At 39.6% G+C, this 26,107-nt stretch overlaps 1 protein-coding gene across 2 annotated transcripts; it reads left to right on the forward strand.

The window, feature by feature from the left end:
* On the forward strand, window positions 1-25,323 carry SPDEF (SAM pointed domain containing ETS transcription factor). 2 transcript variants are annotated; one of them, XM_063297620.1, is made up of 6 exons: window positions 1-407; window positions 18,531-19,022; window positions 21,484-21,681; window positions 22,137-22,184; window positions 23,514-23,654; window positions 24,635-25,323. In XM_063297620.1, exons 2-6 carry the CDS (start codon window positions 18,557-18,559, stop codon window positions 24,811-24,813), a joined length of 1,032 nt encoding a protein of 343 aa, XP_063153690.1. In that variant the 5' UTR covers window positions 1-407; window positions 18,531-18,556; the 3' UTR covers window positions 24,814-25,323. The 2 variants fall into 2 exon arrangements, with proteins under 2 accessions (XP_063153690.1, XP_063153689.1); XM_063297619.1 differs by lacking the exon at window positions 1-407 and having other exon boundaries at window positions 18,524-19,022.
* Window positions 25,324-26,107: the final 784 nt, after the last annotated feature.

A 26,107-nucleotide genomic window follows, 5' to 3' on the forward strand; every position in this document is an offset into this window, starting at 1 on the left:
TCCTTGTATTCAACTGCAGATCTACCCTTGGTGCATAACTTTTTTCAGATGCTGATTAGATGAATGCATTTCTTCTCATATTCACTCACCATTGCACAGTTTCCCTGAACAGTGTGGCTGCCTGCCTGCATTCCTTAGTTTGTGGCAGGTACTTATGGGGGTATCTTTTCTTTGCAGGTTTGTTATGTCTTTGAGCATTTCACTTCTTGCATACAATGCTTGATTTCAGATGCAGGGATAAAGTATAGTTTTAGCTCTTTTAACCACCTTAATCAACTCTTGGCTACTCCATCCTCTCTTCTTTGACCCCTCCATGCTCAGTGAAGGCACTTAAGATTGGCTGGAGCATTTGCCTCACTATTGGATTGATGCTGCTGGTAACTGATACATCTCTGAACATCTAAAGGGTAAGTGTGAAAGTTTATAACTGATAGATTTAAGAAGCAGACCTCTTCATTATTCTAAAAATTCCAATGCCTTCTCTCTGCAAAGTCTTCAAGGAGAATGGGTAAGATTTTAAGATTTGTTGGCCAATCCTTATGTGTTCAGTATCTTCACTACCATTGAATGCCAGCTAGCTGAGTGCTTTTTCCATTCTTTGCAATTAGAGAACAATTCACTAAAGTATCTCTGGGATATTCAACAACTTTTCAAGTTGAATGGATAATCCCTTTCTTACTGCTTTGCTGATGTGGTATAGCTATGTAGTCGCAAATACTCTCCATTAGGCACAAATCTGCAGTTCAGTGAGCTAGTTCCAACTCAGTACTGACATGCCATTACATTATGGGGCCATATGTGTTGCATTAATATGCACACCCAATAATACACAGTTTGAGTTAGCTGCTTTGTATATTACAGAAGTTGTACTGGAACAGACTCCTCCTTTGTCCATTGTTTCTCCTTAGCCAGGAATAGTTTAATACTTCTTTTGCTTCCTTCCATGTTGGACTTATAGAGAATGATAGCCAAGATACTGCCTTAGAAGAAGGAACTGGAATTCAAGGGCTTGGGTACAATATCTCCATGTAGATTGTATTAACTATACTGATCTCAAGATGTCATCAGTCCACTATGGTGGGGGTCAACTCTGGTGCCATGTGGCTTGAGAGGGCAGATATGCTATATTAGGTCATAAAAACAGAATAGTGCCCCCTTTAATGGATACCTACTTCTAATAAATAAGTAAATAAATAGTGACTGCTGGGGAGGTGGAAGATATCCATTAAAAATTGTATTTTGCAATATATTTTTCTCCCTGTTCCCCATGTCAGTAACCTCCCATTTCCCACCCTCAAACCACAAGCAGATTGGCATAATGTTTTATTTTTTTTTCTTTCTCTGGTTATGCTTGGTTAGTGAAACACAAATGACAGCTTACCTGCCAAATCCTTCACAACCATTTCTCATGGGCCCAGGATCCTTGTGGGGCAAGTAGGTTCCCAGGAGAGGGAAGAGGGTTTTTAAATAGGGGCTTCTCAGCATTTTGAGGAGAACATCAAGCTCTGCTGCCCAGCTGGGGCATGCACAGGTTTATGCTCAGCTGACACTTGGACCACTCCCCGTACTGTTTTCATCTCAGAGGTAATCAATAGAGTGCAGGTGGAGAGAGGGCAGTCTGACCTTGGGACACAGAGACTTATGTATGTAAAGGCATATGAACATCAAAGCCAACTCAGAATAAGGGATGCCATCATCCATGCATCTCAGCAGTGATCCAGGTGAATTCCTGGATGTTGGTTGCCACCTTCTCTGATCTAGAGATAGGATTGAAGATCTAAGACAACATGAACATTTCTCCAAACACATAATGTTAATTTCTGGAAGATGAACATAGAGAACTTCCTTGGAGGGAGATTGAGTGATCAGCTGAGAATTGAGAATGAAATCCTGGGGAGACATAAAGGTGAGAACAAATAAAGGAATGGTCCCAGAAATGGTTTCCTGGAATATGTCTCCAAGAACGTATTAAGAAAAGTATGTTCACTTTTTTCTAGACAAAATTTTGCTTACTTCTTAGGCTTTATATTGAATATAAAATGAAATCATTGCCATTAAAAAATATTGTATTAACAAAATCTGTTGTTCTTTGTGAAAATTTTGAAGATCAGAGATTTAATCAATTTTCAGAGTGAGCATGTTGGATAATATTGAGCAAATCAGTCTTTCACAGTCTCAATTCTTCACCTGTAAAATGGGCATATGGACCCATTCTAGGTAGTTGTGAAAGTATGAGTCAAGTATTCTGCCCAAAGCTATTAATCATTGTACCTTAATAACAACAATGAACAATGCCAATAAATAATAATACAGCTGTGACAAGGAGAATATAAAAGTGCATCAGTGAATGATTCAACATGTCATCCTATTCATGGTTATTCTTGTAAATACTGTAGGATGAATCTTCCTTTTATTCATATATGTAATACCATTGGCTTAAGAATTCCTTCTGATTCTTTATATAATTATGGGCACAATGCATTTAATACTGATAAGCAGCAATATGAACAGTATAGTATAGAATCAGTATAAGAGTGAATGGTTTGTTATTATTAATATAGCTATGAAAAATGTATAATAAGATTCTATAGTTACAATATGACTATGTTAATGTGGTGTGAGAAACTTTAGCAGCATGGTGAAATAATTTTTCACCCACTGGGTTGCAGATATCTTACCTGGGTTTTAAAAAGAAACAAAACCATTTAATACATGGGACTTGTGAGTATCTAAGAATTTGGAATCAAAATTCCACCCTCCTACAAAAACCCTTTCCCCAGTTTTCTTCTTACAAAGTGGGGATAATACTGCCACCTCTCTGAGATAGCTGGACTGGTGCTTTTATCGGGATGTCCTGCATTGGGGAGATGCCACAGATTCTTAGGGTTGTTTCTTAAAGGTTTTGTGCAGAATTGTAAACAGATTACAAATGAAATAATGTTAAAGGAGCTACTGCACCATCAAATATTAATGTTAAATCTATTAATGTGTTGAATTCTTAGTTCCCAGTGTGATGGGTTAATGATCAACCTCCTCAGTGCACCTCACATCTGAAGAGAAGCAATCACATGTGAATGTTTTAAAAGTATCTTAATGTTCCATTTCAAAAGCTTGGATCTTACTTTTCTTATCAGCATTTTCTCAAGCATAGTATAAATTCACGCAGCTGCAGACAATTATATTCCTTGCCCTCCAATTATAAATGTAGCTGACCAAGTTTGCTTTGAATAGGTGTGGATCAGAACCAGGGACAGTTCTCAAGGACTTACATGTCTTTTTGCCTTTGACACATTGTGAAGGAGATCTCACATCTCACATTATGTTAACAAAATGAAAATTCTGATCTTAGAGAGGTTCATATGGTGGCTGGGCTCTCCACAATATGTGAATTCACAGTGACGATGAAGTCAAATAATCACAGTGTAAAGTTTAGTCTGTGATGGAAATATGTACATTGGCTATAGTAGGTGTTGAACTTCATAGATCAATAGAAGTATATATGAAAAACTATTTCTGTGTATCTCAATCCTCATTCAAAAATCTGGTATTTGGAATGTTTGACAACTAAACTAATGTTCTCTTTTGAACCAAGGTGCAATACCATCCTATAAGCATAGGATGCAATCTTTTGAATGGACATGGATACTGTACTGTAAAGCAAAATACTCTTGAAATTCAGTTCCTATAATACCAAAGTATCTTCCATGTCCAGCCAGGTAAACCCCCAGTAAAATATTGCTTTTCCCTCTACACCAGCTAATAGGAGTTTACATATTTTTGTTCCAGCCAGGTAAACCCCCAGTAAAATATTGCTTTCCCCTCTACACCAGCTAATAGGAGTTTGCATATTTTTGTTCCAGCCCTCTAGATTTTGAAAGCTTGAAAAAAACCCAAAACCAACTTAGCATTAGGCTATTTATTTATTTATCAAAATTTGTAAGTCTGCTTGACTCCATAACAACTCTAAGTCATGTACAATGTTAAAAGCAAATTAACAATAACAGCTACAGTATAAAAATTGTGAACATCCAGAAACAGTAGAATCAGCACGTTCCCAAACATACAATATTCCTACAAGGGGCCCACCACCCAACCTATCCCAAGGCCTGGGTGAAGAATCAGATTTTAAGAGCCTGTTTGAATGAGGCTGGGGTGCGGGGAATACAAATCTCTTGGGGGAAGCTGTTTCAGGGGGTAGATGCCATAACAGAGAAGGCTGGCTTCCTAGGTCCCATCAGATGACACTGCTTAATTGATGGAACCCAAAATATTCCAACTCTTCCAGATGAAGCAGGGTGGGCAGACACTACTATTAAGTCTAATACAAAGTATTAGGGACTTCAGATGTTTCCTGCAGAAAGACTATAACTTCTAGATTTGGGGAGGGGGTGTAAAAATTTAAAATAAAATGTTTTGCTACATTGACAATAGACAGGACTGTAAAATATTTTTCCATCCCAAATCTAGATAAACTGTAAAGCTTTGAGTAACTGTGAAGAAGTTTTATAAAATTTGAGAGGAGGGTAGGATGAGCAAACAGGAAAGGTAAACTGCATCAGTGAAAGCTGTAGGAAAAGCCCTTTTCCATACTTTAAAGCCAACCAAATTCTTGGTTCCATGGGATATATCTATATTGTCATGTCCAATATTCTCAACACAAGAAAGGGGCCAACAAGCAATCAGAAATTCAGGTGGCTTTTTTTGCTTCCACTGCATTTCCCCCTGATATTTCAGATTTGTATTTTTAGTTGATGTACTTACTTTGTTCAGTCTTATTCTTGTCTTAACTGCATTTCATGGTTGAAGAATGGTCTGTGCATTTTAAAAAGAATTGAACACAACTGGGTAGGCATACATTTCTATAATTTGGTATCTTTCAAAAAACCTTCTTCTCAATTTGTCTCCTGCTAGGCCAAACACAACCTGACAATCTGGATTTGGAATGATCTATGGTTAGGTTGCGTTGGTTTTTGTGCCCAGTTTTTGTTTAAAGTTTAAATAGCACAGAAGACCTGCCAGGTTTTAAGTCACTGGAAGATTGGACACCAATGGGTGTATTCACACAGACTCCCTGAGCTTCTGTCTCCTGGGCTTCCAGCAGTGCTGTCAATTTGCATATGTTTACTTATGGAGCTTTGCTATGCAATTCATCCTAAACCAAACTGTTTGCTTATGGAATTAGGTTTAATTAATAGCCTCATTGTTTGGAGCAGGCGTTATTCTCTGTTTTTAATAAAACCCATCTGGGCTTTGTGGAAAACAGTAGAAGAAAATGACAGACTGCCTAAACCAAGGGCAGAATGTGACAATTTTATATGGTGACTGGACTTAAATCTGAACAGCTTCACAGTGTAAAACACTGTTCTGGCTCAAGCAACCAGAATTTGATGATTTTTTGGTTTTACATGCATGATAGGCCAGTGACACAGTTTGAAAAATGTTTACTGGAAGCTACCCATGGTACTTTGGGCAGCCTGCAAAAGAATCACATTCAGAGAAATTTGTTCAGGGCCACAAAGTGGCACAGAGGTAGTTTTCTGTCTCTCTCTGCTGCTATTTGTATGCTTGCAGTTCAGTTATAGTAGATGTAGATTTTTAGACTTTTTCTTCACTGGAAGGTCAGGACCTGGATAAAGAAATATGAGAAGCAACACTTTGAGGCATGTCACAGGATGGAAAATACGAATTCATGTATATTTATTTATTTATATTGGTTGATTGATTGCTGAATCTTCATGAATATAGTGTTGTATAAAGAACATCAGAAGAATTATAATGTAGAAATAAAAGTTGGAAACCAGTATCAAGCAGGCCATTCCTACCAGCCACACTAAAGCACAGCATGATGTAGGCTTGCCTATAACAGATTTAGAACACCGGTGAGAATAAAATACTGTTTTGTCTGGAAAGACCTTGGAGAAGATCCCATCTGAAAGGTTCTGGCCTTTAAGCAATTAATATAAGCACTGAGAATGCATCTGTAGCATGCACTGGTATTGCCAATTCAAATTCAGCACATCTGATGTCCCTGGTATAACTAATGTACTACTAATCATATATATGCTCCTATGATCCCAAGGGCATGAAAAAAGAGAGATGATATAGATAAAAAGGAGAGTTGTGTGAAGCTTTAGTATGGAGATTCCACAGCAACTTGATCACATCTGCAAATTGAATCAAACTTTAAATTGAACCAGAAAGTTAAATTAGAATTATTAGATTGAATCAAATGCCTCCAAATTGGTGCAATTGTTCAGAAGGATTTTGGAAATGTGCAACTCCCCTTTTAAAAATCACATTGAACTAACCCAACTCAGTGCTTCAAATTAGGCAGGAACCAATCCACACACCCTTAATAAAACGGTCAGAGAGGAAAAAAGAATATGATTCAGTTTCAATGTCATGCTGAGCCAAAACCTGGCTTGCTTGTTTATGATTTATCATTTTAGATGAATTTGGTTCCTTATAGTTTGTAAATTATGGATTATGGCTTAATGTGGTTTAATACACTGTAGCTGATGAAACTAGAGTTAAGCAAACCATGCTTTGCATGATGTACATTTTGCCCCACCATTGTGAGGTGAGTAGGCTGAGGTCAGAAAGCTCTGCTTTTTCATCATAGAACAGCCTCATCCTGAAACTTAGAGTGGCTACTTGGTTTACGCCTTTGATAATCTGGTGAAAACCAGACTTTTCTGGATGGACTTCAAAGACAGATTGTTCCCACTTGTTCTGTTTCTGGTAATGACTAAATTGTAATTAGTGTTTATTTGGTTTTTATTTTATTTCAATGAACAGTGTATGTTGTATTGTGTTATTTTGAATTGTGTTGTTTTGGGATTTAGGGAGAATATAACTACTGTGGTCATGTTATTAAATTTTTAATGAGGTTTTGAGATAAAATAATGTTTCAAAGAGGAGAAAAGTTTTATAGAAACAAAGAAGTGAAATTGCTGAAAGGAAGAAACATGTGAATTGTATGTCTTGTTGGCCTGGGATGATTCACGACCTCTGCATAGAGCCTCAGAGTTTTGCTGCCAATACAATCTCCTGGGTGACTCTCCAAGAGCTGATGCTTGATATCTTAAACAGCTGTTGAGTTGGACATGAAAGGGAATTTATTGCTTCAGACTCTCGCTCTTACTTCAGTTTGCTGTTACAGTGAACCACCCTCTGAAGGTAACCAGATCTCCACCTATCCCATAAAGACTGGCAGCAAAGAATATATGCCAAAGCCAGAGAAAACCAAATAAAGATCTCCACCCTTAGAGTACAGTATATTTTATGCTGGGCTTATTGAGGCTTTTCACTCCCATAACCTAAAGATACTGCTCCTCCTGGCTTGGTTTTTTTTTTTCCCCAGACCTCAGGCACTTGATTTTTCAGAATCAGATGTAGCCTCCTTTCCATCCACCCACCCCGAATCATGAGACTTGTACTGCCAGGACTAAGCCCCTCAAAGCTTTCTCCTGACCTCTTTAGTCACCCCAAAGCATTTTCCTCCTCCCCCGCTAGATAGTTCTGCCATCTAGATAGCAACAGCTGACTTGGGAATTGGAATTATAGTGGTCCTTCCTTCCTTCCTTCCTTCCTTCCTTCCTTCCTTCCTTCCTTCCTTCCTTCCTTCCTTCCTTCCTTCCTTCCTTCCTTCCTTCCTTCCTTCCTTCCACTACAGCTAGGGTTGGGGCTATGTGCTTTGTCTGTAATGTCTGCACAAAATGGAGGGTCACTCAGCATGGCAGCAAATGGGTTTTTCTTGTATTTGGCTTGCAAGGAGAATATAATCTTTGTTGAACTTATTCCTTGTGGTTCTGCAGGAATTTACACAGATCTGTTAGCTCTTACTAGTATATTTCATGTTTGATGCACATAAATTAACTGAAATGCCACTGAGAATTGTTGTTGGAGTCTGGCAGTATAAAAATTAAAGTAAGATAAAGTAAAGTACAATACAATATAATGCCAAGGAATAAGGATACTTGACTTCATATCACACCAGGTGCTAAACAAATAACTCTTACTCAGGGTTTATGGCAGCAAAATCACTATAAGTAGTTTCCCTTAAGTCTAGATGGCTGAAATAGAACTTCCAGTATTTCCCTAGCCAACATGGCCAATGTTAGGAAATGCTGGAAATTGTAGTTCAGCAACTTCTGAGGCAATATCTCTCAAATCAATTAGAAATATTAACCTGCAATACAAATAGAACAAGATGAATTTCAATAGAAGCAATTGCAATGCATAACCGGTGGAGTTAAGTGTCACCTGGTATATTCTAAGAAAAAGAAGTTCTGAATTATTGATGCAATATCAATGCTGTAAAGAAGGATGCACTGATTTATTGATTGATTATGGTGATGCTGGGGCTGAATAGAGACCAGTTTAGATACTGCATAGTTGTATTTTGTAATATGGACTTGGATTTGATGACCAGATTACCTAAAAATGTCATTTTTTTTGGTACTGATAAGTCTATACATATTTTCTAGGCAGACATTTTATAAAGTTATCTTTTTGTTGACCAGAGTCTGTGCCAGTGACAATGACAGCTGTGAAAATTCTGCTTTTTTTTTTTGGTAATACCTTAAATGCTAGGAATCCCTAGTGGGAAGAAGCTTGTGTCTCTGTGTTTCCCTAGAGATATTGCCCAACTCCAAACCTCTAGTTCATTTGTTCTGGATGAAATTAAGGCTTCAATAAATCTTGCCTAAATCCAGCCCCCATATGGCTTCCAGAACAAAAGGGAGTTTGGTAACAGCTTGCAAGCCTTGAGTCCTAAAAAAGCCATTTGCCAAATTATGACAGTGGGGAATTGCTTGGAAGTGGGATTAGATCACGCCCTTGCTTGACCACAAGCAAAAGAAGTAACAAAGAAGATAGGATGTGAGACGTTTTGAGGGCTTGGTGTTAACAGGGCCGCAACTGCTAGTTGGCCCCTCTCTGTCACTTACCATGCTCAGGCCGTCCACATCCTGTTCAGGAAAACACAAAATGCCACCTGCACATCAGCATTTCAAACAATGCATGCTGATACAGACCTGAGGTTTAGAGCGTTCTATTCATGAGGAGTACAAAGGCTTTAGATTAGATGGAACAGACCTATTTGTCTAGCAGCACACTTCCCTCAGCAGACTTTCGAGAATTGAGTCTGGAGGATGCAAGAGTGATGAAGGTTACTCCAGTTGCATTACTTATGAAGTTACCTATACCTTACCAGGCTATTAAACAGTTGGGGGGGAAAGCAAAAGGATAATATTTATGGCATATTGCTGATAATTGAATTTTCTTTGTTGAAGTGAATCCCATATTCCAAGGCACTGGCAGGCAATTAACAACTTCATTGTCATCACCATCTCACGTATTAAATTTATATGCCACCCAACTCCCAGCGACTCTGGGTGGTTTACAATTGTTAAAAACACTTAAGAACAAAAAACAATACAAAACACACAAAAAACAGCACAAGACAGAAGAACAATGATGGTAAAGAAAACAAACCCAGAGGGGAACAGAAAGGAAGAAAGGGGCGTCAGTCATCCTCACCAAAGGCCTGGGTGAAAAGCTGGGTCTTTAGGGCTCTTAGAAATACCAGTAGGGTGGGAGCCATTCAAATTCCAGGGGGAACATCATTTCAGAGGGCAGGCGCTGCTACAGAGAAGGCACGCTTCCAGGGTCCAGACAGATGGCATTGTTTAATCAATGGAATCTGGAGTGTACCACCCCTGCTAGATCAAACTGACCAGCAGATAGCCTGTGTAATTGTCACAAATAGAAAAAAATGAAGTCTGAAACATTTCTGGGCAAGATCAGAAGACCTCACTTGTGCCACAGTTCTCTGCTTCATGCTCCATTCACAATCGATGGTCTGTACACACTCACATGCACAATCATATTCTTAAAACAGAGTCAAAATACACCAGAATTCTGGGGAGAGAACTCTTTAGCATGTAATAGAAAAGCACCATCACATATATTGTACTATGGGAAAGACAGCCACAACTGCCCTCAATATGGATTAACTAGTCAAGATCTAATTTGGAGAAAGTATCATATGTTCAGTGATGCAAATATAGTGAAAGTGAGGAGGCAGCCATCTTGCAGCCCACTACCTCTCATTCCTTCGTCACTCATGCCATGCCCTCAACAAATCTGACTGCAAGGGATAGGGCTACTATATTTGGGTTCAAAAAAACTGAATGATGCCCTAGATGGCAGCAAAGAGAGTTAATGATAGCCCAGATTTTTGCAGTCCAGATACCATACACTGTTTCTTCTGGAATCTTCTGCCTGGAGCACCTTGAACCACCACTGCTTCAGAAGATTTTCTTCTAGAAATGCCAAACCATCTACTGGAATGGCATGCTTCTGAGGAGATTCACCATGGTCTGGAGGGACATGAATCATTGCAGAGTTCTCCAGACCAGTTTGCTCCCAGATCAATGAATTTTGCATAACTGTTATAAATACCTTTAAGACCTTCTTTCCTGCCCTTGAGAGCCAGTCTCAGTTTTTCATGCTCTCTGAAAATGGCCTTATTAATTCACAGTATGCATATATGTTCTGCAAGTAGCCTTTGTTCATAAGATCATATCCTAGATTTATTATTATGTTCATTACTCTTCTCTCCTTCAGCCCCCTAACAGTTCCTCATGTGCTTAGCAAGAATAAGAGAATTCTTTGAGACTTGAGAGACTGTGTGGCATAAGGGGACACATACCGATGTTATTTCTCAGACTATGAGGTCTATATTTTCTTTACAAGCACAAATAGTTTTTCTCTGTGTCTGTCGCTGAGCAGGAAGGCACCAGCAGCAATCTGTTCAGAAAGAACATTTGTTCTATTCTAGCACTGACTCAGGTTGGCCCAGCAAATCTTGCAAGATCTCTAGAATTCATGCAGCAAAGGAAAAGAATTGGTGGCCCTCTAAATTTTTGAACTATCCTTCTCCCTTGCCCATGATGCTTGGTTCTGCTGGGAGTTACCAACTGCAAGGCAATGGGTTCCCACCTCTGCCATATAGATTGCACACACACGCCTATATAAACATCTTTAACCATGGTGTACAATTTAGTCTTCTTTTTGTTCCAACTGTAACAGACCCCTCTCAGTCCTTTGGTTTGGATGTGGATATTCTCATAGTTTGCTTAATATTACTTCTTTTTCATTATGAATATTAAAATCTATGCTAGTATTAATATACCAATAGTATGAGACAGTCCATTTTTTTCTGCTTTAACCTAGAAGGTTCAGCTATATATCTGAGTAATTTATATCCTAATACTTCCAGGTGAACTTGATCTTATAAGACAATAAAGACATCCATTTTATCAACAAGAGTGTGGGTTTTAGGCTAATGTCACTCTGAAGATATCATCATGAGCTGGATTAACCCAATATTCATGTGCATTAAAGAAGTTTTAAGAATTTAGAAGTACCACTTCTAATGGATTAGAAATCCATAACTAAAGCCCAGATATAAAGAAGGAACTTAGTTCTTTGAAAGGGAATGTGCATTGCGCACAAGCTGCCCAAGTTCCAAATTTAAAATATATTAAATCAAAGGTCATGGCTACATTCATTTTTTTTTTGTCTTGACTCTGCCTTCCTGTAGAAGTACAAACTCCAGCAGGCCCTAAAGGCTGTACATAGCCCTTGATCCCCTCAAAGTTGTGCACTCCTGAGCTTGTAGCAGGTGATAGGAATGAACTCTATTTAAAGTCCTGGAGCTGCTACCAATCAAAGTAGAAGTATTAATCTAGAAGAATAAGTTTGGTCTAGTGGTTAAGGCAACAGGCTAGAAACCAGGAGACTGAGAGTTCTAGTCCAGCCTTAGGCCTGAAAGCCAGCTGGGTGACCCTGGGCCAGTCACTCTCTCTCAGCACGACTCACCTCACAGGGTTGTTGTTGTGGGGAAAATAGGAGGAGGAAGGAGTACTGGGTATGTTCCCCACCTTGAGTTATTTATAAAAATTATAGAAGGCAGTATAGAAAATAAATAAATAAATAAATCAGATCTGGCAAGAACAGCTTTTTAGGTTCCTAAATGTGTATATTTTGTTGTTTATTCATTCAGTCGCTTCCAACTCTTTGTGACTTCATGTGTATAGTATATACACGTCTATAAATGTGTATATTAGCAGTCTGTATTTTCATTGAGAATTCTCCAAAGGTCACTGTACTCAGTATATGCCATTGAACTGAACAACTCTTTGAACATTGATTCTTGATTTTCAGGTGATGTGTTTGAAATGCCTGGCAATTAAAAATTACACTTTGTCAGCAACTCTATCTTGAAACTAACTTGTACTTCTTGTGCAAAGAAGGAATGCAGAGTGTGCTTTGCAGGGGTTAAGCTGTTATTATACAATGTCCTCAAGAAGATCCAGACTTCTAAAGATCTATGGCTGTGATACTAGTTTTCAAAATACTAGTTTCTTCATTGTAGTTTTATTAGTATTAATCTTTAGGTTCATCTACATAATTCTAGTTTTTTAAAACTTGATCAGAGAGTCCATTTCATTAAAAACTATTACATTTTAGCTAGGCTGTAGATAATAATATCATGGGTTAGTTATAATAATAGCTATATTAACATCCATACATTGTTTACTTGGTGACCATATATATTTAATTTGTACTTTTAATTTTTTTAAATTTTTTTAACTGTTTTATGGTTTTTATGATTGTAAGCCTCCCAGAGTCACTTGTTGAGATTGGCTGTTATAGAAATTAAATAAACAAACAAACAGACAAATAAATAATAGTCAGATAACACATGACCGTAGAAAGTAACACTATATAGTGTTCCAAGTACTGACTGAATTACAGAACTTCTCTGTAATTTTTAATAACTTCATAATGTTAGAACTCCGTCAAGCAAATATGTTCACTTCCTCACTGCCCGACCTTCTAACTCCATAATGCAGTGGGCTAAATCATGAACAGGAGGAGGAGGAGTGGGAATGTGTATTTCCAGTTTGGTTTAAGAACAATTCAGACTGTAACATGGCCTTTCGCTGTTGCCTTTGATTGACTAATCAGAATAATAGATCTCTGGCCTGTGACAAATAATGGCATTTAATTATTTCTTATTTACTGTATATTATTCCTTCTGGGGAGCAGATACGGATTCCAGGTCCTGGACAGAAACCTATGGGGACCAGCAGCAAAGATTGCGGGGGTGGGGTGGGGGGGACAGATTGCACTGAGCCAAATTGTGCAGGACACATCTTCAAATAAAACTGCTATACAAAAGACACCTTATTTTGATGGTCACTAAAGATTACTTCACTACTGTCCTTCAGAATGCTATAATTCCCATGAATCTAGAAGGTGGCCAGATCCTAAAGGGAGGATGCTGTAAATCATGATGTGATAGGAGAAAATCATTGCACATTCTCTGACAATAGGACCATTTACTACTCTTTCATTGCTAAAATGGGGTAGGGGACGTTTTGTAAAACTCTTATCCTTTGTGAAGTGTCCCTGTTGGGATATTTTCAGGAAGGAAGTTACTGCAAGTCTGCAACTATTTTGAAATTTGCATTGCATGCTACTTGAGAAAAAAATCCTGCATTGTTATGTTAAGCATTTACAAAGTACCTGATTTTTTCTAAACACTATGCAAAGATGGCTCCTGCCCTGAGCATACTTAAACTGCTTTTAGAATTTTAGCAAAGCTAAAAAAATTTATAAATAAATAATCTATTTCTGAACAGGAAGAGGCACAACTCCCCTCTAATGCCCATTCTTTTCTGCCTGATCATGCTGAATTTTCAATAGGTTTTTGAGGAGTGGGGCTTGTCATTTGTTTCCCCCCTCAATATTAAATTCCTGCAAATTCAACAAAATCTATTTTCATGGAAAGCAGTTATCTTGTGACTTATTAGCTCATTGAATGAAGAGAAGAACAGCTGCTTCTTTTCTGGATAATGAATGTATCCAGCCTGCCAGGGATTGGTCCACAGAGGTCTGAAATGTGCTAACTTTAGCTGTGTAATGTCAGTGTAATCCTATACAGGTCTGTTTGGAAATATTTCTTGCTGAATTAACTGGCTTACTCATAGCTAAGTATATGTACTTGCATTTGTGTAGAGAGAATGTGACAAACTTTCTTCTACACACTGTTTGTATTGGATTGTTGCTGAGATGCAGGACTACTGGAGACCAGAAACATGGCATTTGAAATTTCTGACCCATGTACATTCAGTGGCATATGCGGAAGGGATCAAAAAGGCCAAGATAATGGTTACAACAGCAGCACCAAAGTCTCACCCTCTGCAGCATTGGTACATGCCCCCAAAGTGCAGGGTTTTAATCATATATTGCCATAACTACCATCTTGACTTTTTTGACTCCCCCCACACCATTGTGTAGATTAATTTTGTTATGATTACTGCTATGTTCACTCTTTGTTAGTTAATGCACTAGAATGACTACATGACAGTAAAATAAACCAGCGGTTCCCAACCTTTTTGGCACCAGGGACCGGATTGGTGGAAGACAATTTTTCCATGGACCCGGGCGGGGGATGGTTTTGGGATGATTCAAGTGCTTCCTCTTTTTCCCGACCTTTTATTCTTTTTAATTTGCGCCATTTGGAGATAGCAACCAATGGGCTTGCTTTCTCTGACAGGAGGCAGAGCTCAGGCAGTAATGCGAGCAATGGGGAGCAGCTGTAAATACTCAGGTTGTAAATTTGCTTGCTCGCCCACTGCTCACCTCCTGCTGTGTGGCCTGGTTGCTAACAGGCCATGGACCAGTACTGGTCCACGGCCTGGGGGTTGGGGACACCTGAAATAAACATACTGCAAGTCAAGCTCAGTTTCTGATGACTGCAAGGATACAACCACAAAGTGTTCTAAGCAAAAATGTGGAAGGAATTTGCCCTTGAATTCCCAGCCTAGTCCATAATTCTGGACTTTTCTCATGGTCTCCTACTCAAGTAGTAACCCTGTTTAGCTTTGAGATCAGCTAGGTATTTCTGGAATATGTAGTGTTCCAAAAGATTGGGTGGGTGGTGGGAAGGATAGTGAACTATTTGTTTGATTTGAGCTTCTGTGTAGCACTAGAAAAATACCCATGGAAAGAAGAATGCTTGTGCATTCCAGCATGCTGTTCCCAACAGCAGCCTTTTAACTGTGCTCTCATTTCAGAGGGATTGTCTCCCCCCCTCCTGCATCCCCACTCCACACACTTTAAGCCCTCAAGGAATAGTCAGGCTTTCTGTTTGGTTCATGACAGCTGCAAAAGTTGCCATGGAAATCCAGCAAGCTCATCTACTTCTCTGTTGAGCCCAGGCTACTGTTCACCAGAGACAGATGGAAATGATGGAAGATTAAAAGAAAGACAAGTTGAAATGTTCCACCAGAATATGATTTCAGAGTGTAACTGAGAGTCAAAGATCCCATTGGATATACCCCATCTCTCTGCCTCCATGCTGAGTTTTGCTGATGCAAAGGAATACCCTTTGAGAGGGAGGGAGGGAGAGAGGGAGGGAGGGAGAGTGTTTTGGTCTAATGGTTAAGGCACCAGGCTAGAAATCAGGAGACTGTGAGTTGTAGTCCTGCCTTAGGCATGAAAGCCAACTGGGTGACTTTGGGCCCATCACTTTCTCTCAGCCCAACCCACCTCACAAGGTTGTTGTGGGGAAAACAGGAGGAGGAAGGAGTATGAGGTATGTTCCCCTCTTGAGTTATTTATAAAAATAATAAAGGTGAGATAAAAAAATCATTTAAAAAGTGGAAATTGTCATCAGCTGCACTTTAGAGGATCTGACTTAATTTCTTCAATGGATGCTTCAGTAAAACACTGTTCATTTACCCAATCTCAGTTGTGTACATATAGTTCACTGCCTACCCACAAATTCTTGTGAAAATATTTCCAGGACTGTGGACTTACGGTGGTGATGCCCAGCATTTCATTTCACCAGAATGTTGGTATTCTAACTTAACTAATTTCATTTGGAAATAAATTCAAGTTACATGTGTTAGGTTTGGAGGTTGAACATTAAAGCCAAAGTTGATGTCCAATGTGCATCCAATGAATTATGTGAAACTCTGCCTGCCTCTGATGTATAACACACATACTAAATTGCATTTATTCTGACTCAATGGGTATGGTCATAGTAAACATTCTGTAGCTTAGGTTTCTTCCCCATGGCTCAGTTAAAGTGCTACCTGCTAATCCTTGAGCCAGGAGAAAACTATATTGACATGACATTTGCTCCCCTCACTGTCATTCTCTATCTTGTCACTGGAAGTATACTGCTATTTGTGGTGTCTGTATTTACTGTGAGCAGGGCAGGTTAAGGAATGGGATTGTTAGATTCCCCCAGCTTTCTTTCCCTACCCTCCTACCAAATATCACCAGCTGGTAGGAAAACATCCTCCAATCAGTCCCCATAACTGGGATGCAACTGAAGATAGGGAGCAGGTGAGTTTTGACATATGGCTAAACCAGTGAGTGTAGCCATTTGTCAAAAGTCATTCCAAGCTTTGCCGATTGCATGGTCTGGGAGAGATAGCAAGTGATGGGATGAGTTCCATGGCATCAAAGATTTGGATAAACCACCATCTCTTTCCCCTGTTACTGCCATCCCCCCCAATCCTGGCAACAGAAGAAATCTCAGTTTATTACATGGCTCCCCATAAGCTGCTTTGAAGACTACTTTTAAAACTGGGTATAGCATTATTCTGAAGAGCATGAAACCTAGGTTTGCCACTCTTTCAGAACAGCACTGAACCCAAAGTAGCCCAACAAAGAGCTGATAGATAGATCAGGTGGTTGTGAGTGATGAGAAGGAGCATCACTGCACTGAGGAATCACCCCCCACAGCTATTTTTAAACATGGGTGTAGCTCTCTTTTAAAAGAGCAGTATAGCTAAACCACAGCTGACAATTATAGTTGGGGCGGGGGTTGCATCATGAAGTGCCATAGAGTTGGCACTCCTTCTGTTTTAACTTCACAGTCTCTTTGGTCAACTACTACAAGGTTGATCCAGGTCTCCAAATGGGGGATTACCTGTTCAGTAATAGAGAACTCCTGGTTTGAAAGTTCTGGAACCTACTCAAATGAGAATGTCCCTAAGGATAGTGCCAGGGTGGGGTGGGGAGTAGGAACAGCCACATTATTCTAAAGTGGACAATGGTTATAAGACTGTTCCCAGGCCCTAGAGGTCACCTGACTGCAACATGGATGAATGAATGAGTCAGTTCCATTAGGTTGCACCCATGGCAAAATTGCTATGGCTTGTTGCCTGCTAATACCAGAACTGCTATGGATGACTTTAAACTGCTTCAGGTTTAGGTTGGGAATGTGATTAAGGTAATGTCGTAAGAACATGACCAAAAAAAAAAGTTCCGGGGGGGAGTTGTTTGTGGTTATCCATAGCTAATATAACTTAACCTTCTGTAAAGGATACCCACTGATATTTTATTTCCAGTTTTTCCCATCAGTCAAACTGGGAGGAAAATCACCTAGCCAAAAGAAGAAGTGAGAAATTCTGTATAACATCTGAGAGGTCAACATTTGCCTTGGCTTGTTAACTTAGTGTGCCACCTCACTGACATTTTAGCCATAGTTTTAGATGTTGGTCAATTTAACTTGTGCAAATATAAGCAGGAATTGCCTTTCATCTGAGTAAAGGATAAACAAATAGCAATAAAGCAATTGGTTTGGACTCTCAAAAACTTGAATAGTCCCAGGGTGACAGTGCAGTGATACTCCCTCTCACATTGTCTGTGCTGCCTTGTAAAGTGTTGGGTTATATATGGTTTGAAGAAACAAATCTAGAGACTAATATTTTGTACAATCATATTTGGGAAAAAAGATAATAACAGTAAATGAAGTTTTGGGAGGGGCTATCAGCATTTGTGCAGATATGAAATATTGTTCTTTGAAAATGATCTGGCCTTTCAACAAAGCTATTACTTCAGAGGGGATAAATCTATGCACAACAAAGAAGAAATAATGCAGACAGTTATTTATTGCATCAACCTCCCCAATCATCCACATATATTCATAAAGACTCTCCACCCTCTGAATATTTACATGGAGCCCCAATTTCATTTCTGCCCATCTTTGATTTTCTATGAGACGATGCACCTTCCCCACAAGGACTGTTAGATGAGTTCCTCATATTGTGGTCTTCTTTTCTTAACCTTTGCTCTTTGGAAACTAGAGAGATTTACTTCATTCTCTAGAAACTTATCCCTGGTAACTTTTTCTTTCCTGCATTTGCTTTTCCCCTTCCTATCATGATTCCTTCCCTTGCCCTCTTATTGCTCAATGACCCAGAAGGGAAGAGTTGCCTGGGCCCTTGAAGAGCTATTTAACCTATTTTCATCAAGGGGTCTCTCTGGCCATAGAGTGACTCTTTGGTGGTTTCTTTTCCTTTAACAGGCTTAGCTTTCCTCCATTGTGCCTGATCACTGGGCAGAAATGCAGAAATTATTATCAAACCATCCCTTCTGACTGAGGCATATGTTTCCACCCCTCCCTTCTTTTCTTCTTTCTTCTTTGATGATAGATCTGGAGGAAAACTTGCACAGAGTGATGGGCAGTGCTGGCCAAGGTCTGGCTGTTCTGCCCCACAGCCGGGTCACCCTTCAGGATTCTGTGCTCTTTTCTGGCCTGGAGAAGCTACCTCTTGCTCAAGACCCTGACAGCCCAAGCTGGCGGTCTCTTGACAGCCCAAGCCCCCCTGCTACACCAGAGCAAACCCTTCCCACCTTCTGCCTGCAGTACTTTAATATGCTTTACCCAGATGACAGCAATTGGGTCCCAAAGAGTTTGGGTGAAACTCAACCACACAACAGTCAAGGAACCAGGACGGAAGTGCCTAAGGAACCTGAGCAGTGCCCTATCATTGACAGTCAAGGATTGAGCCTCACCCCTGAGATGGATTATCAAGCCAGCCTTCACCTTGAGGAGCACTCCCTGGAACAGGTGCAAACAATGGTGGTGGGTGAAGTGCTCAAGGACATTGAAACAGCTTGTAAGCTGCTCAACATTGCCGCAGGTGAGTAACCCAGGCCTGCTGTTCTTATAATATTTGGCACAGCTTAGCCCACAAAAGGGAGATGTTTGTGTAGTGGCATGATAATGCACTGCAGAACTAGTGAGGCTGTTGTGGTTCTTTGACAGCAACTGACAATATTCTTTGCCTATCACTGGTGGGTTTCAAGCTCCTTTCAGATTACCATGTTATTTTTTTTTCCAGCAAAAACAATGACATGTTTTGTGTCACCTTAAAGACTTATCATTTGGTTATTATGTAAGATTCTATGAATCACAAAATGCATCTGGTGGAGTGGACAGTGATCCGAGTTAGCTTATGTGATAATAAATTCATCAGTCTTTAAGGTATTAGAAGATTCTTTATTAATATACCTTTTATCCTGACATTAGGAATATAAGCCCCAGTGCTACTGGAGTTGATGTGAGTGAGGATCAGATAATCTTTCAGCCTTATTTATTTACTTATTATACAATTATGTATAATATAGCAGCTCTCCAAATTCATAGGCTGGTTATCACAGACTAAGTATTCTTCCGTGACAGTGGAAATAAAAAGATTTGACAGAGCAGGAGCAATGAAACAAGGGGGGAAATGGAAAGGGAATGGCTTTCTCCTAGTGTGCACATACTGGCTGTTGCATTCCTCACATAAAGGCATTGTCACTGGCTTATTCATTTAGACATGCTTTGCATATAACAGAAATCAGTGCTGGACTTCTCATGGAATACAGTATTGTTTTAAGGGAAGTGGCAGAGCTGTGATTAGAAATGGCAAAATCTGTCTGGTTGTTAGGGCAAGGGAGTGGGAAAATATTAAAATGCAACATGCAGTTTGCATTCTTTGTTTGGATAAGCCTTAGCAATTTTAAACCAGCCTTCCCAAACTGGGGTCTTTTCAGGGATGATCCCATTATAACTCATAATTAGCCATGCTGTCTGGGGCAGATAGGAATAGTAGTTAACATTTGGATGAACTCAGTCCAATTATGGAAGGCTGCCATAAACCAGCTTTGGAACTGTCCAGATATTGTTGGACCCAATGTCTTGACTCTAAATCATGGTGGCTGTGAATGTAGAGCTTGAAGGCCAGCAACATCTAGAGGAGAACAGATCCTTGTCATACACCTTAAACCATGCCATGGGTTTCTGCTTTTTCACTTTATTCATCATTGTCCAGTTACCAAATGCTTCATTCACATGTATGCATTTGCATGCATCCATGTGTATATAATGAGCATGTAACCGCTGTGCTAGGCTAAAGGGAGCTCACTGATGGAGATTAAGCAAGAGCAGTGAAATGTGTTATTTTAGAACACATTTCTACAGGAGAAAATACCACACCAACCCCCCAATACTGGGTCATCAGGACAAGGAACCACTGCAGGTTGGGATTCCTCTCACTCTGTTTCAGGGTAAGGGGGACACGTTTTACCTGGTGATTTGGGACTTCACTATAGGCACAGACTACCCTGACACTGATCAGCTTTTTGACCACACAATATGTCATGTTCTTCATAGAGGTCACAAAAGAGAAGCAAAGTCAGCATAAACAAAGAAGAAATAGCATCAGCAGGAGTGCTCTGTGGTGCTTTAATCTGATGATCTACTCTGAAATGAAGATTTCATTTCGAAACTGAAGTGTGTTTCTGTCTAGATTGTAATTTGGTCAATTTCACAGTATAGTCTCCCAATCTGAGAAGCCCTTAAGAGTCGCTTATTTGAGGTAGTGACGGGAAGGCATTTTCATTTATCTGAGGTTTCCAAATTTTGCATACTAAAAGAGGGCTGTGCTCTTTTTAATTCAATCAGGATAAAGGAAATACAGATCATGACCTTCAGTTGCAATACAGATGGATATCCTAGCATATCAGGCTCCTCCTCTAGCTGCAGTGTGTTTCTTGCCAGGCAAATGTTCCTGGTACAAAAGACGTTTTAGGCAAGATCTATGTGCTGCCAGCACAAAATATAAAATCCAAACAGTCTACGCAAAAGCCAGCCTGCTTGTTTCACCTCTTCAATTAATAGAGCATTTCTGAAAACAAGAAAAGCTGAAGACTAATATGGCAACTACCATCAGCCCATATCAGCCTCAGCCTGTCCATGCCAATGTAGGGTACTAACCTCAGACCTATTTACTGCTGCATCCAATATGAACTACTGTCTGAGAGATCATTGGGATGTTGTTGGCTGTTGTTCTGCAGTTCCAGTCATAGCTTTACTACTGCCTAATATTTTAGAGACAATTACTGCTTTAAAATCTTAGCAGAAGCCATTGATATGATAGTTGTACAGTACGTTGGCTGATGCATCAGAACTGTGAAAATATCAAAAAGCGGAGAAGTTCCCCCTCACAATGCTGGTCACCTGGAATATTTTCTTAGAATATTGGCTCTGAAGAAGCATTATGACTGAGGCAGTAAGCACACTCTCTAGAATATATATATTTTGGGGTATTTTTGTAGACCCGGCAGACTGGAGTCCAGGAAATGTCCAGAAGTGGATCTTATGGACAGAACACCAATATCGATTGCCCCAGATTGGAAAATCATTCCAGGATTTGTCTGGGAAGGACCTATGCAACATGTCTGAGGAAGAGTTCCGTCAACGTTCTCCACCATGTGGTGATCTTTTACATGCTCATTTGGACATTTGGAAGTCAGGTACTTATTAAGAGACTTGAGAAACAAATGATGAAGCTGAAAAACTTGTTCTTCAAAAACTATTTCAGTATGCAGTAGGAGCAATAGATGGACTTTTCTCCTGCTGATGTCCTCCTATACTATCTTGGTACTTCCAAACTACTCTTGACAGACAAATGATCCATGCTAATGATCTTGCTTGGGCCACTGGCTTCCCGCTGCCTTTTGGGATATTGTCCCAGCGTTCAGCCTAGTGCTCCAGCAGGTCTTTGGACTGGATCAGTTTGGCACTAATCAGTTTGAGGTAGAAGGGTGATTGTGCTGCAGAGCAGGGCTTTGGCCTTTGCCCACCTTCGAGTTGTATGAGCGATTGACTTTAAGTGCTATTGAAGAGACCTCAAGAGTAGGAAAAACTGGGAAAATTCAACCTGTCAGAATCCATTAGATTATCTTTTCATGTTATGTTTGCTTTCCAGCTGCCTGGATGAAAGAAAAAACTGCTCCTGGAGAGCTACATTACTGTGGTAAGCTAACTATTGCCAGCAATAAAAATAAAATAGATTTTATATGATTTATTATTCTAATAATAAAAATTACTTTAGTGATGGAGAAATGTTAGAAAGCTAAGAAACTGTAGGGATGCAGGAAAAAAAGATATTCAAGAATCCAAATGTTGGTTCATTACCAAGCAAATGTCATAACATGATTTCAATTCCTATTAGTAGAAGCAACCTTCTTGTTCTGCTTATGGTCGAGATACTGTTAGATCAAAAGAGGAAAACATACAGTCCTTTCAAGACCAGAGGGATATTGGCTTTAGTATACGAATACAATACATTACGATATATGTTATTTTATTAAAGAGTTCATTTCTTACAGTAAGAGTTAAAATAAGGAACCCATTGTACAAAAACAGATGGTTTTTAAAAGTGGGATGACACCTTCAGACTATTGAATTCTGTATATGAGTTGAGAGAGAGAGAGAGACTAAAATAATTTTTGTGGCCATAGATAGCATGTAGCATGATTTGGGTGAGTGGGGAAGCATCGTTTTCTGCTCAGCTAGAGCCAAAATTCCTTTGGCCCTTGAAGATTGAAAGAACAAATAACAGAATGATGAAAAATAATTTAAGACCAATAGCTTTTTTTAAAAAAAAAATCAAATCTCACAGAAAATAAAGTTAGAAATTTGCCAGGCTAAATGCTTGCTTAAAAAGAGAAGTCTATGGGGACTGGTAGAAGACTGTCAGAGGAGGCATGATGGTGGACCTACCACATAAGGGATTATTTATTTATTTAATATTCTTATTAAAATCAATTTATTTATTTATTATTTTATTTATTTATTTATTATGGCCAGATGTAAGAATAAGGAAGGTTCTCTTTCGAATCTTGGGCATATAGAAACCTGACATTTTCAGATAAGACACAAAGAAGAATATCTCCAGCACAGCTCAATCAGTGTGATGCTCATATGGAGAGAAGGGAGACCTTTAGCTGGTTTGATCCTAGACCATTTAGAATATTACAAGTGTTGATTGGCTTAGAAATAAGCAGGGCGTTAATACCACTGTTGCAAATGGAATGTTAACATGTTCCTGATAGCTGATTCTTGCTGAAACTTTAGTTACCCTGTTCACACTAGCACCTGAGGATTCTAGCATTTTTCAAGAGTAGCTCTATGCAGTGTGCATTACACTATCCCAATCCCCTTCCTCTAGCAATAGCAAATGTGGTGCACAGTCTAAGCTACGTGACACTGCCATTGCTTCTGGCTAAAGCAATTTGCTTCTTCTAATAAAAAGTAAATTGCTTTCTAAAAATTGATTTGAATGGGTGTTTCCTTTCTATAGGCAGTGAAGAGAACTGGACAGACAGTGAGGTAGATTCATCCTGCTCAGGCCAGCCCATTCACCTATGGCAGTTTCTGAAAGAGCTTTTGCTGAAGCCTCATAACTATGGTCGCTTCATTCGTTGGCTCAATAAGGAAAAAGGTCAGTGATATTGATTTAATATTGGAAATGGGAGGTAAATTCCTTACTTGGAGCGATCAAGACTCCATAGCTTGGAAAGTCCTTTTCCAAGGGCCTTCTAATATACAGAGGGTTTATACAGCTTGACACGTGTGACATTCCCCAGGGGCAGGAACTGTTGGGGGTAGGTGGAATTTCATGTGTGACATTGGTGTCTTCAGTATCTGAAAATCCATTTTACCATTTCACCCACCCCCACACTTCCAAAAGGCCCCGCAAAGCTTGAAGCTGTTGCCTCACCAACCCTGGGAATTCTGTCGCTGCAAAAGAGCTTTTTATGTTCTTAGGCTGCACTTGTTCCAACTCTTTTCTTGAGATACCAAGAATTCCTGCAAGTTTGCACTACAGCTCACCAAAACTGGGGAAGGGGGAAAGAAAGACAAGAACACCAAGTGTGAACTTAAGGGAAAACTAAGAAGGAGGGAAACAGAGTGACCAGGAATCTACATGGGAGCTCCTAAATAGGCAATGTATCCAGGCCACTCTCAGCTGTGGAGGACCACTGCTCCTGTCCAGATGTATGAGAGCAATGGGATGGGTCTGATGCTTGTCAGGATTCATAGGTGTTTTACTGATCAGTTTTAATTTGGGTTTTGATTTGAATTATATGAATTTTGCTATGTTTTATATACTGCAGTTTCTAATGTTGTAAGCTGACTAGAGCATTGGAATAGTAAGCCTGGCTATAAATCCAATAATAAGAACATTAAAAATGTTCTTAAAAATACTGAGCTTTTGATTCTGCTTCTCCAAATATACTTCTTTTATTTGCTTTTTGTGGTTCTTTCCAAACATTTCTTCCTCTTTTTATTAAACAAGCTATCTTTTCAGTTAATAGTTCCTCTAATTCAAAGTATCATAATAGCACTAAGGCAGTAGATGGCTTGTAGCTCACAGAGCCAACATAAATGGATTTATTGTTTCTCATATTTACTGTCTAGGTATATTTAAGATTGAAGATTCTGCCCAGGTGGCTCGGCTATGGGGAATCCGGAAGAACCGGCCTGCCATGAACTACGACAAGCTGAGCCGCTCAATTCGGCAGTATTATAAGAAAGGGATCATCCGGAAACCAGATATCTCCCAGAGGCTGGTCTACCAGTTTGTACACCCTGTCTGAAAAGCAGAGCAAGCAGAACAAATTCTGAATAACTGATTCCTTTGTGGGCTGGAGGACTTCTGCAAAAATAGCATCCTTTATCCTCTGAAATGTTGATAGAGCTAAAAGCAACTGTTGACAAAGAGGCAGGCTGTTGGTTTGGCTGGTGAACTGTAGACATTCCTATGTACCCTAATTATGACTGGGAAACAGGAAACATTTACTGTTAAAGTAGAATGGCAAAAAGGAAGTGAACTGAACCACTCAGATTTCATTCTAGGCCAATAGGCTATGGTTTTGTAGTTTTTTTTCACTTTAAAAAAAATAATCTAAATATCTCCAGCTACATGGTATGGGAATCCAAAGAAGGTGGGAATCCTTTGATGGAAAGGAAAAGAGAATACTGATGCTGTAGGGACTTGGAGTCTATGTTGCCTCCTTTCCATTGTAATAACTGGAAGATTACTGAGATCAAAGGAGCAATGTAACATTGTTTGCAACTTTGTAAATTAAAAGAGTGGGCAATTATAATATTGTGTAGCAACCTCCTGACCTATCTGAAAGTTCCTATACTCTCTAACCTTCCTTTTCTTTCTTTGTGACAAGCAGAAATTTCAACAGCCCATTCTCTGACAGCAGAAACAAACTTGGGGGATATACTTCCAATGATTTTCTAATCTGCTTTTTTCCCCTCCCATTCTTAGCACAATAATTGGGCTTTGTTATTTGGAGTTTGATATTGGAGAAAAACTAATAATCATGATTTGCATTTCGGAATAATGGTGTAGCAATCTACACCATAGTTTAGAATCTGTCTGGCCCTGTTGTATGGGATCTATGTTGGTTAGAGGAATGCAAACTTGTAGCTTAACTCAAGGGAGCAGGCCAGAAAGTCTGTCCAGGTTTGATATTAATGACATTGATTAGTTTTCCATATATGCAGTGAATGTAGTCACTGTTTTGGGTATTGTTAACAGAAGGACAGAGTCACCCATTCTCGGTGTGTGAACAAACCCTGTTTGAGGGGAAAGACAATAGGATTGTGCAAAGCAGCCTCCAGCTGGAGCTCAGGCTGACCCAAAACAAGAACAATTTGGCACCTGCCTGCCTGTGGAGGCCAACGAGCTGGGCATCTGGGAAACACTGAAGAAAGCAGACAGCACCCCCAGCCCGCAAGGCTGCCTGAACATGGTGCTGGCAATGATACAGGTTGCTCTGGTGTATGAACAGTATCTGGATGCCTATGCTGATCCCTGGAGGATGATAATTATCCCAAAATCAGGTAAACTCTCCTGTAGTAGACTTCCTGAAATTA

This window comes from Candoia aspera, chromosome 3 (assembly GCF_035149785.1).
Source record: "Candoia aspera isolate rCanAsp1 chromosome 3, rCanAsp1.hap2, whole genome shotgun sequence".
NCBI classification, from domain to species: domain Eukaryota; kingdom Metazoa; phylum Chordata; class Lepidosauria; order Squamata; family Boidae; genus Candoia; species Candoia aspera.